Below are 16,514 nucleotides of genomic sequence, written 5' to 3'. Positions count from 1 at the left end.
TTACCCCATTTAAGCAGCAGACAAATATTTATTCATCGACTTCTAAAATTATTTATATAAAATACACGATTTCTTTGTCTTCGGTAATTTTGCAAGGTCAGCAATGCCTTTCCTCATTACTTTTCATCAAAAACAACAGGCAAGTGTTTGTTTCTTGCTGTCTTGCATTCTAAGCTGTTGTTTATCTCTTCGCCTATCATACGGAAAAACAGTATTTTGTCATACTTACTTTGAGCTGGTTTTCCTTAACTCCTAACGCTCAAGTGAATTTTCCTAATATCAGGAAAATTCGCTTGCAACATTAGTACGAGCACAGTGTAGCACGTTTCCACTGAAAGATTCTCTCGCTCTCTTAAATATTTGCCAATTATATTGGCAAATATTTAAGAGATACTAAATACTAAACCTAAGAATTTATGCACTGAGATGAAAAAGTATTAAGATGATAAAATACTTTGTGATTTATTTTAATATGAAAGAGATCCTCATGTGATTCATAGTAATCTCACGCTAATTCTTCTAAAAAAACGGAATGATAAGAAAAAATAAAAGGAAAAATAATATCATTTAGCGATATCTGTTGGCAGATCTTACTGAAACTCAGTAAGATGCCGCCCATCTTTTACTAAAAGCCAAAATGTCAAATGCTTTTGATATTAGATCTTTTCAATTGCAATAGTATTTTAGCACGCTAGATGACACGTTTTTGTGTGTGTGAGTGAGTGAGTGAAATGTTTGCACTGATGGTGACCTAGTAACCGACCTTCCTCATTTGGAATCCACTTTGGATCACAATGGATTTTGGCACAGTTTCAATATTTCTGTTCGTAAAACATTCGGGAAAATTTTACAAATCTAGACGGAGACACGATTTGACTGGTTTAGGTATAATATGATGGGACAAACAAAAATTCACGAGACAGATCTCAACACCTATAATATCATTTTCTGCTAAGTTATAGAAATGAAAATGGTGGAGAAAAAATTATGTATATATATATATAAGTGACTAAATAAAATATAAAATCTTGCTGGTTTTTATCTAAGGCATATAGCGAAACCTATTAATAATATTTAAAGAATTAATATTAAATTAGATTTAAACAATTGAGTTTTAATATGCGCTATTGATAGACTCTATATATAAATTCTGAAAGTCATGAGACTGGAAAACAGTAACACAAATTCTGCTTTTCACTAAGTGAAATATTTATTCACTTGAAATGGACACAAAAGCCGATAATGTCGTCCCAGATTAGTGACACTACATCTTACTGTAAGAGCAATATCACAGACACATTTGTTTGTGATATTGCTCACTCAGTAGCTAATTGCTAATAGCAGCACGTCATGCTAGATGGGAACAAAATGTAACCTTAGTAATTTGTTTCAAAGGTTAAGGTGTTGTGATCCCTGCCCCTTCAATTTTATAACCTGCAAAGTGTTCACTACATTCATCAGTCTCCTGTAACACCATATCTGGAAATTTTCCTTATTTTTCTTCGACTGTTCGTTGTAATTACACTTACGTGTATATAGACAGTGGTTGATATATTCATTATTTAACATAACTATCGAACGACTCTTGGGGGGGGGGACCTCACCCCTACCAAGCGCGTCCCTCAGGTGACGGATGTGGGAAACCCCGAATGCGGGCAGTTCCGAATAACTAATTGGGAGCGGTGGACCAAAGGCGCACTTCAGAACCATGGTCAGGAGAAGTGCTGTAGACCACTGTAAAGATGCCAGCAAGTAGAAGAAAAAAAAGGCCCCCAGTCCTGCGCGACTCTTTGCAATCCCACCAAGGTGGTGGTGAGAAATCTGCAAGAGCAGGGAGTGCTAAGAATCTCGCAGAGGAAGGTAGACCACCATCTGGAAATCCGACCCTATTTATTGGTTCCTTCAACACTCGAACTCTGTCTTCCGACTCCCATATTGATTTCCTGCTTCAAGAATTGCAAAATGTAAAGTTTGATGTCCTTTCTATTTGTGAAACCCGAAGAAGCTCTGAATTAACAGCAAAATGGAACAATGGCAACCAAATTTTCCCGGGAGCTTCAGATAACACTACAAGGACTGGAGGAGTTGGCTTCATCATAAATGAAAAGCTAACTAAAAATATTATTTCTTGCACAACCCATTCTGAACGACTAGGAACACTAAAATTAAAAAATAAAAATAATAGTAGCCTACGCACCCACCTCAACAGCGACAAAGATAAAATAGAAAATTTCTATGAACACCTACGAGAAACATTACAGAAAAAAAAAAACAACATACACAATAGATTTCAACGCAAAGATTGGTACAGGATTTATTGAAGAAAAATACATTGAACAGTGGGGGAAAGAAATGAACGAGGTGAACTCTTGCAGAATTTGTAGAAGCAGAAAGACTCTACATTATGAATAGTTTCTTTAAAAAGAGAACTGGAAAAAGATGGACTTGACAATCTCCAAATGGAGAGACAAGAAATGAAATTGGTTTCATCCTAACAGATTGCAAAAGAATAATAAAAAATGTCGAAGTCATTGGGAAAACCTACTGCGACATTCATTCAGACCACCGTCCAATAAGAGCCACCCTCAAAATGCATAAAAAAAATGAAGAACGCATACGAGCACAGTCCAACCATAAAAAACGCTCAAAACAGATAAACCCAGAAGAATTTAGAAAAAAGGTGGAAGAAACCGACTGGAAATTAAAAAATGACATCGACGAAGATTTAACAAACTTTTACAATCAATTAATGAAACTGCAAAGAAAGAACCTCGTATGAACTTCCTCCTAAGACCAGAGAACACCTGTCAGCAAGAACAATAGAACTATTGAAGAAAAGAAGAATACTGAAAGATACAGGAAAAGACCGTCTAAATATAAAATTATTTGTAAACAACTGAGGCAGAATATCAAAGACGACTATAACATATATAGAACAACAAACTTGGCAGAAGCAGCTAGGCTCTGCAGTAGCCTAAAAAGTAGAAAAAGAAATAAATCTAAAGCAACCACTACCGTCAGCCTTCATAGACAATCAAGAAAACAGACACACAAACAGAGGTGAAATGGAAAAAATAGTAAAATCGTTTTATGAGAACCTTTACTCATCTAAACAAGTAATCACAGCTCCAGTACCAGACAAATATTTGGAAATACCATCTGTCCTACCTGAAGAAGTAAAAATGGCTATCCACCATATGAAAAATGATCAATCACCAGGAATTGACGGTATAAAATCTGATGAATTAAAAATGGGTGGACAAATACTCTTTAAAGCTCTAGCAGAAAGGTTTACCCGATATATATACAATTAAGGAAAGTACCTACTGAATGGAAAACATCAAAGACCATAATTCTGCATAAGAAATGTAATAAAGAAGACATCAGTAACTACAGACCCATCTTTCTATTAGCACACACATATAAAATATTCGCCAGAGTCATCCTAAACAGAATACAAACTTCCATCAACGAAAATAGCTGCAAAGAACAGGCTGGTTTCAAAAAAGCTTTTCAACAATAGATCACATTCAAACTATTACTCAGCTTGCAGAAAGATGCAGAGAATACCAGATTCCACTTTGTCTTCTTGTTATAGATTTTAAAAAGGTATTTGACACTGTTGAGCATAACGCAGTATCACAAGCTTTAATAGAACAAGGTGTAGAAAAAGCATACATCCAATTCATAAAAGATATCTACAAAGAAGGCACAACAAATATCACTCTTTTTGATCACCCAATTAAAATTAACTTAAGTAGAGGAGTATGTCAGGGTGATGTCTTATTGCCTGATCTCTTCACATCTCTTCTGGACACATTCGAAAAATTGACATGAAAGATGGAATAAACATTGATGGCGAAATGTTAAATATCCCATTATTCGCCGATGATGTGGTATTAATATCTCACTCACCCACACTCTTAGAATCAACGCTGAATAACATAAGCCAAAACTGCCAAAAAATTGGATTGGGAATACACCCCGGACAAAACAAGATGGATGAAAAACAAATACTGTAAAGATCATACAAACAATCACTCTAGAATCTCACACCATTGAAAAAGTTGAAGATTACATCTACCTCGGCCAGTCCATAAAAATGACATATCAAATGAAATAGCAAGGAGTAAAAGAGCTGCTTGGATAGCCTTCAGCAAAATAAAATCAACAATTACCAACCAATACATAGATATAGAAATAAGAACCCATCTTTTCAATAGTCACATCTTACCAGCATTAACTTATGGCAGTGAAACATGGAACACAACTTTAAAAGAAGAACAAAGCTTAATAACAACTCAACGTGCAATAGAAAGAAGAATATTCAATGTAAACAAAATAGACCACGTAAGACACACGCAGAAATCAGGAAGAAGTCTGGACTCACAGATATAATAAAAGCAATCTACAACAGCAAAAGAAGATGGGCAGAACATCTCGCCAGAATGAGAGACAACAGATGGACAGTCAGACTTACAAACTGCTATCCGAGAGACACCAAAAGGAAACCTGGAAGACCAGCCTTAAGGTGGGAAGACCCACTGATTAAGAAAGTTGGAAGAAAATGGAGAAGAAAGGCCCAAGACAGGAATAGCTGGACTCTTTACGACCTGCAGTCATGGAGAAATCCTGACTGAAATCACAGGTACATCAAGGTAATCGAACGACTGTGTAATATTGATAATATTTTCATAGTACTCTAAGCAGCCAAAAGAGGAATGAATACGTTTAAAAAAACACTGAAGAATAATACAAAAACAATTAATGTCGAAAAATTCATCCCTCCATCAATTTATTCAAACATAATAACAGTAATAGATTTTCTTCTTACATGAATTTTTATCTCTTCATCTTCCTTCGCGTATTAGGCCTAGTGGCCCCTTACGGTTACGTATTAGGCTTCATGGCCTATTACGATTCGAAACCGGAAATCCTACTGAATAGGTCGGACAATCCTATTCCAGGAATGTTTGTAACTGCGTGTGTTCACGGGGCCGATTTGCTTGTTCTGGGGGACGAAAAACCAGAGTTTCCAGATGAATAAACCCCATACCTCCGTATGAGAACTGGCTAACTCAGCCTTTCATCGAAAGAGACTAGATAAAGGTTCCTCACGTCACTGACGGGTCTTTCTGACTAAAGGGTTTCGCTATACTGACTGAACTACGGAAGCTCCATGAAGTTTTAGTATTGACTACAAAAATCTTAATTATCACGGATCAGGCTGCTTAGCCATCATACGTTATTCTAGTCAATTAAGGGAAAAATTAAAAGAAAATCACATAAATAAAGGAGTTGGAAAGAGTCGGACAGCAAGGAAAAAAGCAACCTGTTTATTCAACAAATCCAGAAACAAATGGCTTATATAGGAAATCATTTTTGGATTGTGGTCAGAAAAACAAGAAAGGTAATTCATAAATAAGCAGTCACGAATAATAATCTCCCAACGCAGCTGTGTTTGTTGCAAACATGCTTAATGAACAAATCCCAGAATTTTGTCATCCTTCGTATAACTCTCTCACAAGAGGAAAATGCAAATATTCAACAATAATCACGTGTTACTCATAGATGATTTAATAACTTTAGGAATGCCCATTGACACACCAGCATTCTAAACTTTTTTTTTCAGAATTAAAAAAAAAAAGACATTTAATGAAAAACATTTATTTGCATCTGATTTTAGCAATTCCCTGTAGAAGCAAAACACATTTCCAATAAAATATTTTGGCAAATAATTGTTTTTTACCATGCAATGATGTATTGGTTAGTAATTCTTTTGTGATGGATAAATAAATATAATAAAACCAGACTATGTATATCATATGCGCTTTCATTATCAAATGGTGGTCCAGATTTTTTTAATAGTTTTGCCAATGCAAACAAACTGATATAATTAATGAAGCGAGAAACTGCTAAAGAAAATAAGCAAGAAAAATGAAGCATTGAACTAGTTCACAACACCAGTTTATAATCATGTCGAGAAAACAGGTACAGTAAAGTAGTACCTAACTTTTCTCACTGCCTTGAGAAGCATTACCAGTTTTGCAATGACCGATGACAACCATTAATATTTAGGACTGACTGGTTCTCATTTCTCATGAAACAAATTGGTCGTACGACTTCTGCCTGCATAGAACAAGTTAGTAACTAGAAAATGCTTACTTAAATAAAATGAAAAGATAATTTTAGGGGCTTTTAAAGAACATGAAAATATGTGTATACATATTGTAGTTCTAGCAATAGATTAAGAAAATAAATACAAAATAGATTGATCTCGAATAGATATACGACCCTAGTCAGAGAGAGAGAGAGAGAAACCATTACGAAAACTATCTAAGACGAGAAAAAATGTTAAGGAATGATTGCAGCTTCCATTTACTTTCAATATTATCTTGCTTGATAATGAAGTACCGAAATAAACTCGTGAAAAAATATAATAACATTATTAAACATTACGCAACATCTTTGCATCATTCTATGCTGCACCACTGCATCGATTACATGATCCAGTGATTGTTCCTTGCAATTAATTTTTAACGTGAGTCTCTGATGGTTTTCTATTAAGAAGAGTCAACGAAGAATTAATTCTAATCTGATTTATAGCTAATTTAATTTATATTCATTGATTTATATAACTTTAACAGTTTTCAACTTTTTTTTTTCGATCGGGATTAGACTGAAGAAATTATGACTGTTAGGCCAGTGTTTGATTCTGTCAATGGCGTGTGCTTTTCTAAGTAATTTTCCTGGTTTTTAGTAGGAAAATTTCAAAAAAAAAATCAAGTTTGCAGGAAAAAATAATCCTTTCTCCTTCGGATGAAACCGAATAACACAGTTGAAGGTGAAAATACCTTATCAAGGTTCTTCGAATCTTAGAAGGGATTCTAAACAAGGTTTATTTTATGTTTTGTTTTGTTTTTTTTTCAATCAAAAGGAATCATTTTTCTTATCTCGTCCCGATTAACTTGAAAACTGGCTAGGTAATAGACAGAGAAACAAAAAAGAAAGAAAAACTCTACCTTAATAAAAAGCTTTTCTTGGCTTTCGGTATCTTTTTTAAAAAGTAGGTCGCGTCTACTAGCAGATGTAAACCTATATTATTAGGCAGAGGTACTGCGATTGGGCTACGGTTAGACATTATTGAAACTGCCCTACAAATAAAACATAAAACTTCTTGGGACTACTTCAGGCATCCAAAAAAAAAAAAAAAAAAAAAGATGGTAGTCTCACATCGAGTGATTAAATTCATCTACCACCTACTCTTGCACGAGCCTTCATCTCCACAGCTGGATTCAATCCAGAATATGTCGGTTAAAGAGCGAATACGTTATCGGCCAACCAGGCCTGGTACTAAAACAGTATTATGCAAAAATCTATTTATTGCTTCCTCTATTTATGCGGTGCTTTACAGTATATTATACAGTATATGTTGGTCGACGGATTTTGCAATCAGTGTGTCGAGATTTTTGAGGAATGTGTTTTATATCACCCCCCCCCCCCCATACTTCTGTAAATCAGTGACCTTCCCTGGTAGGCTACAAATCGTAAATTTTGTCGATATAGTGTGTTGAATTCTTATTAAATTTACATTGCACTACACCATTGATCAAACCATTCAGAATATCTATCATTGCAACTATAAATACAGATATCAAATCATTCTTCATCCTCTGGACACTCGCTTTTAACAGTATACTAATCACAAATCGTTCATATAAAGCTGTTGTCCAATGTGTAATGGTGTTTATGTGAGTTTACATTTTTGACTCTGTGTTGAATAGAGGAATTAGATTGATTAATGATCAATCTCACTGTTAGACACCGTTCTCTTTCACACACACACACACACACGCTTTTTTAATTAATAATAATTATCTTAAATTATTTTTATCTACGCAACTTTCAACAAATTTTCCTTTGAACTCTTATAGTGTAACATCATATATTTCAGCTGCGACCGAGACACGAGCCAATATGCATGATTGATGACTGCTGATTGATGGGGTTTTTGAATAAATTCTATATAATTTTATTACCTGTGTAAGCCGTGAAAGTTATTGTAATATGTCTAGTGCACACGTTTCATCAAAGCTTTTTGTTGTTGTGTTTTGTTTTAGTTGAGACAAGGAAAAATTGTTACCACACGATCAATTAGTGAGAGTTGAGATTTTGTAATATTGGAACAATTTTTATTAAATGCAAGCGAATTTTAGTGAAGCAGGATAATTTTTTAAAACTGGTGAACTGTTTACTCCTTCACTCAATTACAAAACAAAATTTTAAAAAATGATTGCTTTAAAAGAAATGTAAAACGTTTGCAGCTTTAAATAAGAAACTTCGCATCATTCGACAAGCGGAAAGAGGTGAATGTTTGGATGACTTTGCACGCTGATTTAACTTTTTTTTTCATTTAAACTTTTTGTTATAATTTTCAAGTTTCAAATCGAAATGCAACTGATAGTTGTTTATATTAGTGCTTAGCTAATTGTTTTGATTTTGAGTATGCTTACAATTTTTTTTTTCATTTAAAATTCTCTTAATTTTTTTAAATATTTGTTAATTAAAGTGCGATTTACATTTGCAGTTACAATTTAGCTAACTTTAACGAAAATTTCTTTAACTTATTCCCATTGCTCATCAATCGTGAAATTAGCCATTCTATTTTTTCCCCCGAATTAAGATAATCTGCTGCATTAACCAGTTTCTTCGCTCTTCCTAATTTAGCCCATCTGATTAGTAAGATACGAATCATATGAGTAGAAAAATTCTTCTGGAGAAAGGAGAAAAAGATGGAAAAAGAAATTATTACGCCAAATATGTAAACCTACCCAATTTATTGCACCCTCATTTTATCGCACGCTCCGAGAACAGCCATAAGGTTCAGTAAGAAAGAGTATGACAGAAGTCTTAGCCACTGCGTGAACTTCGAAGACCAACGATCGCAAGAAACCTGACCTTGGATCGCAGTCCTTGGAAATTTGCCGCTATAGCTGAAAGGCCTCGGTGAACGAAGAGCGTCGTAGGTGGTCCGCATAGTACAGACTGAACCAACACTTCTGAAAGTGAATTAGGGTTCCGATTGCATCAATACGTTGCGTACGAATGGTCGGCATTATGATTAGAATATTTCCGATCCACAAACGCCATAGTGGCGCTTCTTCTATTTATCTGTCTGCACGGATCGGTTTCGAGGTGCGGATTTGCGCCATAGCACTGGAATTTAGCAAACCTGAACCCAGTTAAGGTCTGGGAGGGTGACCACATGGTAATAGTGGATGCTGCTCCCGCGCTTGCTTTTCCGTTCAGAGTCCAGCCGCAAGCCTATCTGCTTCTCCTTTTCTTTCATTTCATCGTTTCGATGGAAGAATAGACTTCCAGACTAAATGGTTTCCTCGAGGACTCCAATCTCAGGTATTGAAGAAGAAAAAAATCGATATGTTCCTTTCTCTTAAACCCTGGATTGTCTCCCCCTTCTCACTTTTTTATTGGTTGTGTCAATTCTAAACAGAGGAAAAGTGGACAATCATTTTCACAACTAAACGATTGGCTCTCGCTGATTCCTGGAAAAGAAAGAAAGAAAGGAAGGAAGGAAGCATGAAAGGAAGGAGGGAGGGTGGAAGTTAAAAGAATGCGTTCACGTACCATCCTGCGTGTACACACTCTGCAGTTGTGTTTTATGAATTCGTTCCTAATATAAAGTGGTGATCACTTTTTTTCATACCGTTTGTGTTACACATCTTACAAAAAAGATGGAACTAGCACGTGCATTAATAGTGCTTTTAGTGGGTGAGTATTCCTCTGAAACTATCTACCTCACTTAATAATGCGTAAAGCTTTTTTTTAATAAAAAAAAAAGAGCACTAATAGTGTCGAATGCTTCAGGAAAATGCTAATTGTGAGAAATTTGTCTCTAAATTCTAATGGCAAGAAAACTTTTCCATAGGCTAGTCATTTATTTCGCACTGAATTTAATATTTATTTTATTTATTTAATTTATTTATTTTTCATATTTGACGTGTTCTGTTGACTCCCGTATGCGCACTCCTGTCCGAAGTCGCTTGTTTGCTTTTCTCCGAGAGAGTAAACTGTTAATTTTTAAGTTGTTTAAACAGCACTATGCTGATTCATAAAACATTCTCGGATGCCGTTAACATCCCAAAAGATGATTTTCACCCCCCCCCCACTGAGACGCTACCATTCTGCTTTTTAAAGACTTACATCAGAAAATGAAAAAAAAAAAAGTGACTGATCTCGAGAACATGGTTCAAGATTACCTTCAGATGCTACCTAAGAAAATATTAGAACTTTTGTTGGTTAAGGATAAAAACGTTTTAGCACTAACAAACACGCTCGTGTGAAATGAATAACTAATAATTTCACAAATCGTGAAATTCGTTGCATTCGGACTTTTCTTTTTTTTGGAATTAATTAAGGACATCCGCTACATTGACCAGTTCAATCCCCACAGTGAAGTGGGGATTGAACTGGTCAAAGAACTGCAGGGAATAAAAGTAAGAAGAAGAATATCATTAATTTCTAAATGAGATTCTAAATGCAATTTCTAAATAGATATATTATTTCATAATTCATATTTAACCTTAGGAAATCTTCTATATATTTTGAAGGTGTGAAGATGATAAATTCTGAGACGTGTGAAGAATCCGATTCTTGCTTAATTGCAGCAATAGGACAAGCAACAACTGTGCGTACTGAAGACGAACTGAAATCCTTTTGCGAGTAAGTAACTAATCTCTTCACTCGAATGTAATTGACGCTAGGAACCAATTTTGTTGTTTGTTTGTTTTAGATACAACATACCTCATTAATGAGAATAGTAACATTGCTATTTTTCTTTAACCGAGTTTATTCTTAGACTGTGAAGTAAAGATTACTGACTAATAAGTGTAATGAGCCACGTAATAAATTGCTATTAGGAAATATACTGGATAGCAGGGGCGCGCCGGCCATATGTGCAGTGGGTGCGACGCACACAGGAGCCAGAACAGTAAAGGTGCCAAAGAGGAGGAAATACTTAAGAAAAACGTTTTTTCAAAGTGATTTTTTATTGGACGAGGGGATATAGGGGCGCCAACTAAAGGTTTGCACACAGGCGCCGGACACTACTGGCGCGCCCCTGCTGGATAGAATAAAATGGGTGTGTGTGTGTGTGTGTGTGTGTGTGTGTGTGTGTGTGTGTGTGTGTGTGTGTGTGTGTGTGTGTGTGTGTGTGTGTGTGTGTGTGTGTGTGTGTGTGTGTGAGAGAGAGAGAGAGAGAGAGGTTTTATCATAATGATACTGGAAAGAAATTTGGAAATGCAAAAAGATACTTAGTTTTGTTTCATGGATACGAGTAACATATATGATAATGTTCATCACAAGAAATTAATAAAAATAGTAATAAATAAAAGAAAAGGAATAGACAGAATTGATATAAGATAGTGATCTCCTAGATATATTGGAATCAAACTGCAAATAAAAATCAACAATCATCTGTCAGAAACTTGCCAAATACGAAAAGGTGTTAGACAGGAGTGGGTGCTTTCTCCTCTTCTGTTTAATCCCCACAGCAAACACATTTTTGTAAATATGAAAGAACTGCAAGCAATAAAACTAAGAAGAAGAAATATAAGTGATATTTTATAAAAATCAAGTGGATATTAGATCCAGCATTATTTCAAAGCCGAATGTAGAAAGTATGCAAGTTTCGTAAAAATAAGTTAACTAGAGAGCCTACGGAAATACTCATCGGCATTCACGAGTTGCCCTAACTCGGACCATTTAGAAAACATGAATGCTGCACAGGTATCCATATATTCTCTTTCCAATTAGTCAATTTTTGATAGGGTTTCATTGACCTGAAATCTGTTTTTAACTGGTTGGTTCTCTCAAGAGAACGGGCGACTATTTAATTGAAGTTTTCTCTAAAAATTAGGAGATCCCCCAAACCACTCCCTAAGAGTGACCGAAAGATCGTCCAACTCAGCGTTGATTCTACTCAGTGACAGGCTCTCTCCACCACTCAGCAGAACCGATCATATTCCATGGAAAAGCATCCACCGACAAATCCCCCACATAGGCCTCGCCGGAAAAGACTTTCCCTGGAGACTAAAATTGCTCTCCCAAAGCAACTATTTAAGTAAAACCTGGGGAATCGTGGTCTTTGGGGAATCGCTCTAAAAATTAGGCGATTCCCCAGACCACTCCCTACGAGTAACCGAAAGATCGTCCAACTCAGTGACAGGCTCACCCCACCACTTGCAGAACTGCTGATATTACACGGAAAAGCATCCATCGACAAGGCCCCACACGGACAACGCCGGAAAACACTTTACCCGGAGACTGAAATTGCTCTCTCAAGGCAACTTTATATTATTATTATTATTATTTATTATTATTATTATTATTATGTTGTTGTTGTTGTTGTTGTTGTTGTTGTTGTTGTTGTTGTTGTTGTGCCCATATACGAGAGGTTGACTGTTCTACCTATAGTACGTTAGTACCGTATATGGGTAATGGGTTGGGATAGGAGAAATTGTTTACATTTGATTTAAAAGCCTGTATATTGTATTCCTTGGGAAATGCATTAGGGAAAAACTGTTTCATAGTACAGTAGTAGCTGGGATGAAGGAGGAGGAAAAGAAACTTGTTCTGTCGGTTTCAAGGTTTACTGTGAAAGGGTGTTGGGCTGCAGCTGTACGTATTCCAATGAGCTTAGTACATACTGTGGCAATTATTGATGCTGTTTCAGATGAATATTTCCCACGGAAATGTTCATCTGAAACTACTTAAGTAAAGCGCTCTCTAAAAAATAGGCGACCCTGCAGGCTACTCCCTACGAGTGACCGAAAGATCAGCGTTAGTTCCACTCCTCATCCTACCACTGAGCAGAACCATTCGTATTCCAAGGAAAAGTACGCATCGTCAAGATCCCTCACGGTATTGCAGTAGGTAAGGTGGCCATTGCTTTAATGATTTGCTTAAATAATGCCTTCATATCGCGAATACAATTTTAATTGCGTTCATTTATTTATTTGTTTTTATTTTTATTTATTTTAACCAGAAATAAAACTAGACTGATCGAGTGTGCAGAAAATGGTGTAGCAGAGTGTGACTATTTTGGCAGAAACCGATTATTAAACATTTCTAAGCAATATCACTCATTTTTATGCACTGGTAACTCAGGTAAGACTATCTTTGATCATTAAAACTCTAAATGATCTTCTAGAATTAGCATTCTGAATTTGACGTATATTATAGTTCAAAATGCGACAGAAGTGCGCATGTAAAATATACTTATTTCGTGCTTCCTGACCTACAGCATACAACAGATCATGCAGAATTTTTTTATGCATACTTCATATTTATAAATGCTATCTATATTGAACAAGACAACAAAAATATCTTTCAACAAACTCCAAATTTGTCTTTTGTTTTCTATTTTTATTATTCTCCTTCGTGTTTTTGTATATCAACTATGGCGGCCCTAAACAGAGCTGTAGCAAATCACTGGTTGTTCTTAGTGTATGGATTACCAGGGAAAAGAATTTGAAATACTGTATCTTAGTTTTAAGAAGAATATTATCAGTCTGCGCACTTTACTTCGATTATATCCAACAATGTTCAACAGAACGCAGCCTGTTTTCTTGTCTTAAGCTTTCCACGAACCATTGAGGTTCTTTAGCTATGAACTTCACAACCGCGATCGTCTCGAGGATAAAGTGGCTGGTCCCATGACACTCAGTGTGTTCTGTGTCTGTAGATGTGTGTTCACGAGGCCGGTTTGCCTGTGGACGAAAAACCCGAGTTTCTGGGTGAAAAAACACCCTTGCTCCCTATGAGACCTGTTAACTCACATTTCGTCGAAACAGACCAGATAAATGTTCCTCACGTCTTGGACGGGAATCGAACCCAGGTTTTTCGACCAAAGGGTTTCATCTATACCGCCTTAGCTACGGAGGCTCTGAACACAGCTTGTTAACATTTAAAATGTTAGATACATCGGTTAAAGAGATTGAGAAGGAACACTTTGGAAATAGCAAAAAGATCCCAAGAGAGCGGTTTTCTTTTTTTCTTTTTCTTTCTCTCTTTCTTGTCCTTCCCCTTTTCTTTCTCGGACCGCTGCCCTAGATGTTGCATCATTCAGCCTATTTCAACCAAATACCAGATTTGATATGTAGTTGTAGGAATATTACAAACAATGTACTCTTAGAACAAAATGGTTTCGGAAATGGAAGATCGTGTATACACAATATTTATATTTTAAAACAAATGTTTGAAAAAAAGACGAGAATTTAATTTGGAGACTCACTCAGCCTTTATAAACTATGAGAAAGCTTTTGATAAAATATATGGAATATAGTGAAAAAACAAGAATATCCATTAGATTTGGTACAAGCTACACAAAGTTTACACAAAGATACAAAAATACAGTTAGGTAATAAATTAACAGAAGAGATTGAAATTAATTAAGGCGTTATATAAGGAAGTACCTTATCTCCAACTCTGTTCAAAATATAAATATGTGCTTATCAGATTATTAAAATATGGACAATAACAACAATGAAACAAAGTATACAGTTAACCAGAATAACTGTTATCAATGCAAAACCAGTATGCAAATGATTAGATTAGATTACAAGACAGTGAAGATTACCTTCAAATCAGTTTATGAATTAAACAAAATAAGTCGAGAATGCAATTTAAAATATCACACAAGAAAGCGAAAGCCATGGCATTTAAAGGTGGAGATCATCAGATAGGCGTAGGAAATAATAATAATAATAAACACATAACACAGTTTAATTATTTAAGATGCACGATAACATATCTAAAAGATAAAGTTCTTAGATGAAAAAATAAAGAACTTTCAGAAAATATGTGGAACAATTAAAATGACTCTTAAGAAATAAAACTCAATTAAAATTTCATCAAGTAATGGCCACACCCACTCTATTATATGGTTCCGAAACACTGACGGTTAAAAAGAAAGATGAAAGAAAAATACAAACTGCAGAGATGAGATTTTTAAGATCAATTAAAGGATGCCCAAAATTGGACCCAATAGGAAATGAAGACATCAGAAAAGAACTGGATGTTTACAAAGTAAAGGAAAATATCACGAGTACATAGAGAAATGGAAAGAACATTATTTAGGATGGAAAGAAATCGGCTACCAAAAGAGGTGGATAGATATAGATAAACGGGAATTAGAGAGAGAGAGAGGGGGGGGGGGAGACTAGCTGCAATGCGGAAAGACCTTTGATGCCGAACAACCAAATGACGAATTCTTGAGGAGAAGAAGGGAAAAAAACATGTGGTTGTTTCGTGCATTGCTAAAGGTCTAAAATCAATGGAGATGAAACGAATGGACTTTGCAGGGAGTCTCTTTCTCCTCCGATACCTTTGTTGGTTGTATCATATCATTCAGCACTTGTCTAGCAAAACTGCAAAGTACTTGTTTCTTAGGTTGTTAAATTTCCCTTGAGAATTTTCCCACAAATGAACCGAACTGGTTTTAAAGGAATGAGAAGAAATTTCTGTGAATGTAGCCTTAGGAAGCAGAGGGTTGGCTACACTGAGAATGTAAATTTTCCTTGGATATTCGAGCAACACCACTAATTATGCATAAGGGATGCACATTTCTATGCGTTATATGCATTTCTATATAAGTCAAATAAGTCAGATGTTCCTGTAGAGTTATAAAAGTGCTTAAGATTTTCTTTACATTTTGAGCATTTTGTGATTATAATAACCAATTTGCGTTTAACAAATCTAATTCTGTATCAACCTGTATTTTGAAAGGACGAAAATCATGGCACTATCTTTCACTTATATCGTCCTCTTCGGTGGGAGAATTCCGAAAAGCAGGGTTACGATTGGCGAAAAGTATTTCAAGAATAGTGATAAATCACAAAAACACAAACATTCTCTTAGAGAAAAGTTGATTTTTTAGATTAGATTTAACGCTCATAATGTGATTGAATGATATTTAAATAACATTAAAAATCACGAAATTTCTTTGTATCTTTAATCGGACAACTGCCGAATCTCTCGAGTTGGTTTTGAATGCATGAAAATGCTGTTGAAAGTATTTAAATGCGCAGTTGTTGAGATGAAATTTTTCTGGACATTTAAAAGACAAAACTAAGTTTTTCAACATTGTTATTTAAAAAGTTTGTTACTCGACATGAAGGTGATGGAAAATCTGAAGCTCGGAGATAGTTCCTGATATTCAGGATGAACAAAAGTCGCCTACAAGATTGATATAGTGTCACTTTCACCCACCCATTTACGTTATTTCATCCAACGTAGAAAGAACGATTTTAGCGATGATCTGGTCTAATTATCATCGCAATCCTCTTTTAGTTAAATTTTAAGCTTTTAGAGCATCAAACGAGGTTTTTGACTTATTTCAGCTGATCTTATTATTTTTTTTTTAAAATTTTCTACTTAATTTCTTGTGGTTATGCATTGTTTATTCTTTTCTCTGATAATTCTTTTCACAAATCTAA

At 35.4% G+C, this 16,514-nt stretch overlaps 1 protein-coding gene across 1 annotated transcript in view; it reads left to right on the top strand.

Moving 5' to 3' along the window:
- Window positions 1-9,662: 9,662 nt before the first annotated feature.
- Window positions 9,663-16,514, top strand: part of LOC150106242 (uncharacterized) — a 54,291-nt gene continuing 47,439 nt past the window's right edge. Inside the window, exons 1-3 of the mRNA XM_090392262.1 lie at window positions 9,663-9,789; window positions 10,629-10,740; window positions 13,064-13,185. Coding sequence (XP_090248388.1) covers window positions 9,753-9,789; window positions 10,629-10,740; window positions 13,064-13,185 — 271 coding nt within the window. The 5' untranslated portion in view covers window positions 9,663-9,752. The remainder of the gene's footprint in view (window positions 9,790-10,628; window positions 10,741-13,063; window positions 13,186-16,514) is intronic.

The sequence above is a fragment of the Typopeltis vanoorti genome, chromosome 5 (assembly GCF_054136105.1).
Source record: "Typopeltis vanoorti isolate ZY-2024b chromosome 5, IOZ_Tvanoo_1.0, whole genome shotgun sequence".
NCBI lineage: Eukaryota > Metazoa > Arthropoda > Arachnida > Uropygi > Thelyphonidae > Typopeltis > Typopeltis vanoorti.
This window is presented reverse-complemented; position numbering and strand designations above follow the sequence as displayed.